At 45.5% G+C, this 8354-nt stretch overlaps 1 protein-coding gene across 1 annotated transcript in view; it reads right to left on the bottom strand.

Annotated features, from left to right (window-relative positions):
• The window catches only part of TBC1D25 (TBC1 domain family member 25), a gene marked incomplete at its 5' end in the record, with an annotated part of 12579 nt that extends 4229 nt beyond the window's left edge, over positions 1-8350 (bottom strand). The window contains 3 exons of the mRNA XM_006758904.2: positions 4958-5112; positions 6004-6113; positions 8243-8350. Of these exons, the coding sequence (XP_006758967.1) occupies positions 4958-5112; positions 6004-6113; positions 8243-8350 (373 nt within the window). The remainder of the gene's footprint in view (positions 1-4957; positions 5113-6003; positions 6114-8242) is intronic.
• Between the last annotated feature and the right edge of the window lie 4 nt (positions 8351-8354).

Raw genomic sequence — 8354 nt, 5'->3', positions numbered from 1 at the left:
GTGAATAGGCATTCACTTTTTGAATAATAAGAATTATATGTCATGGGGGGGGGCATCAGGATTTAGAGATGCTTAGGTGGGGCCTGGCCAATGAAAGGTTGGGAACCACTCCTGCACCATTTGGATGTCCCTGGCCGGCCTTGGCTGTCTCACCTTGCACTAAGAACCTACGGGATCTGAAAGGGGAGCCTGAGTGCTCGCTTCAGCAGCACATACAAATATACTAAAATCGGAAAGATACAGAAAAGATTAGCATGGCCCCTGCGTAAGGATGACACGCAAATCCGTAAAGCGTCCCGTATTAAAACAAACAAAAACAAAGGGGAGCCTGAGAGCCACTCTACACGTGGCCTCCTCTGCTCCTCGTATGAGTGAACAGTGTCTCTATCTGTTCAGTTGCTAAGCCAGAAACCTGAGAGACTTCCTTGCTGCCTCCCACTCTCTCAACTCCCAGTGCCAAACCGTTGCTAAGTCCCATGGCTCCTGCATGCAAAACATACTTTAATCCTACCTCTTCTCCCATTTCCACCTTGTCAGCCCGTCAGAGCCACCACATCTCCCACCTGAAACTGCTGCCTAACCAGTCCCTGTTTCCTTTTCGCCCCTCCCCTCTCTCCCAACAGCTGCCAGAGTGGCCTTTCTAAAACATTACTCAGAGCATTAAAACACAACAGGTAAAATGGAGGTCACACTACTGGACGGGTAAAAGGAAGAAGGAGAAGACCAAGGAGAACCCCTTCAAGGCACAGACCTAAGCTTGATGATTCAAGTGAAAAAGTAGAGAGACCTGGAGGGCAAGTCCAAAACACCTAATATGCAAATACTAGGAAATGCAGGGGGAGAAGGGGGATCAGGTAAAGACATTATAATCACACAGACATGAAGGAGAATGCCCTTGAGATGAAAAAATGGCTCACCAAGCCTCAGATAGGATTATTTAACAGGCCACACATATAACAGGCCTCCCCAGCTCTATCCAGATGCTAGTGAAATGCCCGAATTCCAGGAAGGAAGAAAAACTCTTGCCAGCTTCCAAAGTCAGGAATAGGCTTTCTTACAACAGAAAGAAGGTCATCAGAACTCTGGAAGCAAGAAGACAGTGGCCAGCCCTGACCAGTTTGGCTCAGTGGATAGAGTGTCGATCTGCGGACTGAAGGGTCCCAGGTTCGATTCTGGTCAAGGGCATGTACCTTGGTTGTGGGCTCATCCCCAGTAGGGAGTGTGCAGGAGGCAGCTGATCGATGTTTCTCTCTCATCAATGTTTCTAACTCTCTATCCCTCTCCCTTCCTCTCTGTAAAAAATCAATAAAATATATTTTTAAAAAAGAATACAGTGGCTTGTGGCACAAATGGAGCATTGAGAAGAAAGGCCTAAGATCCAAGGGCTCCATGCCAGCCAAACAGTACCTGTCTATGGTGGCCACATAAAGACATTTTTGGTCATTAGAGTACATCTAACTCATGTACCTTATTGGAAGAGAAAAAGAAGTTCTCAAAGGAAGTGACTACAACAGCTCAAGGGAGGGAAGGCAAAGGAAGTGTAAATGGTGATGAGCCACAGTTTGTAACATATATAGTTAAACATGAAATGACAGAGACACTGTGATTGGGAGTTTGTAATCTTAAGTGTTACTTTAGCATTCCGGAAACATAAGCAACCTACTATAAAGAAAAGATAATGATAGCCTGGAATTAAAAAAGAAACAAAAATTACCGTCTCAGCAAAACCCAGAAGTTAAGGGTTAGGGATCAGAAGAAGAATTAGAATTAAAAGTGTTCCAGCCCTGGCCTGGTATCTCAGTTGGTTGGAGCATCGTCCAGATATGCCAAGGTTGCGGGTTCCATTCCCAATTAGGGCATACAGGAAGCAACCAATGAATGTATAAACAGGTGAAACAATAAATCTCAATCTCAGTCTCTCTCTCTCCCTCCCTCCTTCCCTCCCTCCCTCCCCAAAAATCAATTAAGAGAAAAAGTGTTCCAAAGCTTTCATTTCAAGGGCCAGGAAGGGTGGGAAACACTGGACGAGAAAAGTAAGTGGCCTAAAGATTTCACTGTCGCCCTAGCTGGTTTGCCTCAGTGGATAATGCGTCGGCCTACAGACTGAAGGTTCCCTGGTTCAATTCCAGTCAAGGGCACATGCTGAGTTGCAGGCTCAATCCCCAGTAGGGTGCATGCAGGAGGGAGCCAACCAATGATTCTCCCTTATCATTAATGTTTTTATTTCTCGCTCATCGATGTTTCTGGCTCTCTGTCTCTCTCCCTTCCTCTCTGTAAAAAATCAATAAAATGTATTAAAAAAAAAAAGGATTTCACTGTCAATTGTGTAAAAAAGCATAAATCCAGCTATGGGGTTTTTTTATGAGAGATATACCTAAAACTAGGTGACAAAAAATGAAAATTGAAGAAACCTGAAGGAATACCTGGCAAACACAAACAGAAAACAAGAGCAGCAATGTTAATTTCAGAAAAAAAAACACCACTCAAGGCCAAAAACATTACAGGAAAAAAGAGACAGTCTTATATAGATTTTAAAAAGAAAGAACCCATTGGGTAAAGGATTTGTACAAGCACAAACTCATCTAGTGGCAAAACCTGATCTGAACTGACATGAGACTATATATAGTCTTTATGTAACCCACTGAGTGTGAATATACATACATTTCCCCGAAGAAACGCCCAAGTATTTTATTACAGGGTGTTGCCTCAGGCCCTGCATCTGGTATTGCATAACATATGCTGTACAGACTACATTTCCTCATCATAAAATTGTCAAACTTCCCAAACCTAAAATTAATACATAAATGCTGCGTAATGCCAATCGGAAATGCAATGGGGTTTTTCCTGGAACTGGATAAAATTATTTTAAGGTTCATATGAAAGAATTCACAGTTAAGGATAGTTAAAGAAAAGAAGAGTCATGAAAAAGAATAGTGGAAGGATGGCAATGCTGGACTTATTAATATTTATCACAAAAGTACTATGATAAAAATATGATGTTAGCATAGCAATAGAGAAAGAGAGCCAATTGGTGGAATGCCATAGAAAGCCCCAAAATAATTCCAAGTACACATGGGAACTCTATATTGACAAAAATGGCATTTCAAATCAGTGTAGAAAAGGTGGTTATTTAAAAAATGACGCTGCCCTGGCTGCTGTTGCTCAGTTGGTTGGAGCGTCATCCTATACAACAAAAGCTGGCAGGTTCCACTCCTAGTCAGGGCACATACCCAGGTTGCAGGTTCAATCCCTGGTCAGGGTGCATGCAGGAAGCAACTGATTGGTGTTTCTCTTTCATCTCTCTCTCTCTTAATAAATATTAAATAAATAACATGTATAAATGATGTTGGCATAATTGACTATTTGGAATTAAAAAAAAATCTATGTCTAGTTATCAGAATGTTGACAGAGTAGAGATTTACATATAAAAAGAAAATAATAAGCATATTATGAGATATAGGGGAAGGTGTTCCAAATTAAGAGGAGAAACTCAGAAATCATAAAGAAATAGGTATCCTATATAATAAAACCCTAATATGCAAATTGACCAAATGGTGGAACAGACCTATGATGCGCACTGACCACCAGGGGGCAGATGCTCAACACAGGAGCTGACCCTGGTGATCATTGTGCTTCCACAGGGGGAGTGCAGCTCAGCCAGAAGTTGGGCTCATGGCTGGCTAGTGCAGTGGCGGTGGTGGGAGCCTCTCCAGCCTCTGCAGCAGCGCTAAGGAGCAGGGAGTCGAGCAGTAAGGAGCAGTGAGCAGGCGGGTGGTAAAGAGCGAGGGGTCCCGGACTGCAAGAGGAATGTCTGACTGCTAGCATGTGGACATCCCCCGAGGGGTCCCAGACTGTGAGAGGCGCAGGTTGGGCTGAGGGACTGCCCCCACCCCCATGCACAAATTTCGTATACTGGTCCTCTAGTATATGTATGTATAAGACTGCATCCAAATTTTAATTTTCCAGGTGCATTTGTTTTAACTTTTTTTGTATTACCTTTCTATTCTGAGTTCAATAAATAGTTTCATAATTTCAAACTTCAATGTTTCTAATTTACACCTTTCTTTACTATATTTTACGAAAAAGGTAGAAACATTAATACATATATCTTTCTGTTTAATTGCTATTAAAATTTTAAAAAAAATTAATTTCCAGGGGGCGCTGAGTAATATTTTTTCTGGAAAGGGGGCGGTAGGCCAAATAAGTTTGGGAACCACTGTGATAGAACAAAAGGTAAGCTGGGGAAAAACATTTGCAATTCATCTAATTGAAAGAAGATTCTTTTTTTTAAATACATTTTTATTGATTTGAGAGAGGAAAGGATAGGGAGAGAGAGATAGACACATCAATGATAAGAGAAAATCTACAGATGAATGAACCAGGAGGTCATGGTTCAATTCCTGGTCAGGCCAATTTGAGGTTGTGGGCTTGATCCTCAGTAGGGGGCGTGCAGGAGGCAGCCGATCAACGGTTCTCTCTCATCACTAATGCTTCTATCTTTCTCTCCCTCTCCCTTCTTCCCTGAAATCGATAAAAATAAATTAAAAAAATAAATACAACTGCCATTATCACATTGCTATATTTACATATTATAATTGAAACATATCTATAGCTCTATTGTTATACTGCATTGTACAATTATATATTACTAGATTATATGCTACAATAATAAATATAATTATTTTACTAGAGCTAATACTTTTTGAGTATTTACTATGTAGCAATGCACCGTTACAGGTATTTTACATGAATTTCCCTGTTTAATCCTCTCGATAGCCCTAAGATACCATTATCTCTACAGGTAAAGAAATTGAGGCCCAGTGGCCAACCCAGAACTTGGAATGAGGCTACTTTGCTCCCTAGACGACGGTGAGGGAGTGTTATTGCAAGGGTGGCATCATCCGATAGGGACAGGGCAGGTCCCAGAGCAGTGCCCCCCAGGACACTAAGTACTCACTGTCCTCAGTGGGCCGAATATCTACACGCAGCTGCAGGTAAGGTTTGGAGGCAGTGGCGAAGGCTGTGCTGAGGTCCCAGTCAGACAGGAGTGAGAGGTAAGCTTCCTGCCCCAGCCGATCCCGGCCCAGGTAGCTGATGCCAAAGTTCTTCTTCCTGGACATGGGAGGTGCGGCAGCTCTCAGTGCCCCGGAGGCCTCAGGGACAGTTTCCAAAAGAACCAGGGGAAGGTAAATGGTGTTGATTGACAACAACTTTCTACTAGGTGCTAGATATTGTGCTAAGGATTGAGGGCAGATCCCTCATCTCTACTTGGTAACACAAACACAGAAACACACACACACACCTGCTTGTATCTGGAGGACACACTGGAAACTGGTAAAATGTTGGTACCCTCTAGGGAGGGTAACAGGGTAGTTGAAGGGTAGAAGTGGAAAGAAAGCAGCCTTCTTACTGCATAAAAAAAGCAATCTGTATGATCGTCATTTTTCACAACAAAAGATGTTTATGAAAAAAAGTCAAATGACAACTAGGAATTTGTTCTCAGATACATTTGTGTAACTATGCAAAGAAGTATGTTGTGTGACAACTACTGTAACCATGAAAACGTCCTAAATACCCATTACTTTGGCACACTTTGAGTTTGTTACCATGTGCTTGTATTCCTCCAAAATAACCACCAAAACAAAATAACCATCACACTGCCCCCAAGAGACCCCACTTTTCATCTATCAGGTTGGCAAATTTTCCAGTATTTTATAGGAACCCGTGTTTGTGAGGGTGTGAGGGAAACAGATATTTTATATGCTTCTGGTGAGTCTGTAAATTGGTAAAACCTGTCAGGAGAGCATTTTGGAACCACCCATTGAAAATTTACAAAGCATACGCCCTTTAATCCAGCAACAACAGTGCTAGGTGGCTGTGCACTGTGGGGTTATTTATAATAAAACAAGCAAATCACCTATCAAACAACAACAATGAAAATGCCAATCAGTCACTGTTGAGGTGGGTAGCTCACTGGTCAGTCACCAGCATCCCCTTACTCACCCATTCAAGTCAAATGCTCGGATGAGGATGTGCTGCAACACATCGAGTGAGGTGATCTGGGGGTCAACAGCAAAAGAGCGGAACTCAGGTGGCAAGAAGCTCTCACATTTCTGGGGAGAGAAGACCCAGGGGAGGCCATCAGGGGTTATATCACCATGCTGAAGCAGAGGGAGCAAAAGGAGGCAAGGTCAGAGGTGTGGTGGGGGCCAGATCAAGGTGGGCATCCTGGACTATGGTTTTGCTCTGAGGCGGTAGCATTGGCAGGGTTCTGAGCAGGGGAAGAATGTGGTCTGACTTTAGATTTACAGGATCCTCTGGCTTCTGTGCTTGGGACAGAGTGTGGGGTGCAAGGGAGAAAGCAGCAGTCTAGTGAGGAGGAGGCTACTGCAATGGTCCAGACACCCAATCTTTCTTCTATATTCCCTCAACGATGGTTGTCAGGATCACCATGTCCAGTCTGGCCTCTATTAAATTCGTCCTCCATGCTGCGACCAATCTAGCACATGGAGCTACAACACTCCTCTGCTTAAATATCTTTTTAAGAAAAACATTTTTATTGATTTCAGAGAGCAAAGGAGAGGAAAAGAGAGATAGAAACATCAATGATGAGAGAGAACCATTGACTAGCTGCGTCCTGCACACCCCCTACTGGGGATTAAGCCCACAACCCGGGCCTATGCCCTTGACTGGAATTGAACGCGGGACACTTCAGTCCACAGGGTGACGCTCTATCCACTGATCCAAACTGGCTAGGGCTTAAATATCTTTAAAGGATCCCCAACAGGTGGGCCTATAGGACCCCAGCCTCCTCTCTCCCATCAGCTATTTTGTCTGTGTTTTTTTCAATCCTCACCCAAGGATATTTTCCATTGATTTTTTATTTTATTTTATTGATTTCTTACAGAGAGGAAGGGAGCGGGATAGGGAGTTAGAAAAATTGATGAGACAGAAACATCGATCAGCTGCCTCCTGCACACCCCCTACTAGGGATGTGCCCGAAGCCAAGGTACATGGTCTTGATGGGAATCGAACCCGGACCTTTCAATCCGCAGGCCGACGCTCTATCCGCTGAGCCAAACCGTTTAAGGCTCCATTGATTTTTAGGGAGTGGAAGAGAGAGGGAAAGACAGAAACATCGATGTGAGAGAAACACATCAATTGGTTGCCTCCTGCACGTGCCCTGACCAGGGCCTGAGCCGGGGAGGAGCCTGCAACCCAACAGAGGAACATGTCCTAGACCGGAACTGAACCTGGGACCCTGGGACCCTTCGGGCAGGTCTGCAGGCCAACAGGCTGTCCACTGAGCCAAACCGGCTAGTGCCCATCAGCTTTTTTTCCCCATCAGCTTTTTTGACCTTTACACTCGTACTGCCAAATTGCTGTAAGTGTACTTCTCTCCAGAACCTACCCACTTCTCAGCACCACCAGCGCCACCACCTTAGTCTGAGCCACCATCACTGCTTGCTGGGACTAGTGCAACAGCTTTCTTACTCAGAGCACACTTCAAAGGCCCTTCACAATCTGGCCCTCTCACCTCTCCGATTCACCGTCATCCACTCTTCCCCTCGCTCTCTCCAGGGCTCCAGGAATATGGGAACCTAAGGGCACAGGCCAAGCTCATCCCCACCTCCCAGCCTTTGCCCTTGCTGTTCCCTTTGCCTAGAACACCCATCCCCACCCCCCACCCCCACACGCACAGGCTGACTCCTTGCAATTCGGGTCTCTGCTCCTTCAATACCTTCCTGGGGATTTCCCTGTACAACCTTGGCTACAGTAACGCCCTAGTGGAGAACCTTTTTCAGCATTTCCTCATGACATTCACCAGTGTCCGAAGCATCTCATTTATTTAGCTGTTTGTCTCCCTCACCCGGTGGGGACCTGCACAAAAGTGCACTCTCAACACATATGTTAACTGACCTAGGCGCCTCCTTTTCAGACAGCACCCCCCCCCATCCTCAGGGACCCACTCCTCAACAAGGCCCCTCCTCCATCCCTACAGCCCCCCTTCTCCACCATAATCCCCATCCTGCCATTTTCAGTCTCCACGCCTTCCAGCCCTGGCCTCGCATTCCCACGTCCTGCCTGTTCCACCCCTGTCACTATTACCAGGCAGGCCCTCCAGCCTTGGCCCCCAGGTGACACCCCAAATCTCAGGTCCCGCCCTCCATCCTATGACAGTCACCGCCTTCTCCTCCCCTGGGAGCCCCGGGCCAGCTGGTTGAGCAGCAGCCGACCTCACCTTGACTCGGACCCGTACCACCTCTCGCTCCTCCTCCTCAGCCGCCGCCGCTTGGACTCCCCCACCAGGCGGGGGCGCCCCAGAGCCGGCCAAATCCGAGGACCCAGTGGCC

This window comes from Myotis davidii, unplaced genomic scaffold, assembly GCF_000327345.1.
Source record: "Myotis davidii unplaced genomic scaffold, ASM32734v1 scaffold855, whole genome shotgun sequence".
Lineage (NCBI taxonomy): Eukaryota > Metazoa > Chordata > Mammalia > Chiroptera > Vespertilionidae > Myotis > Myotis davidii.
Note: the sequence above shows the minus strand (reverse complement) of the source record. Positions and strands in the feature narration are given on the sequence as shown.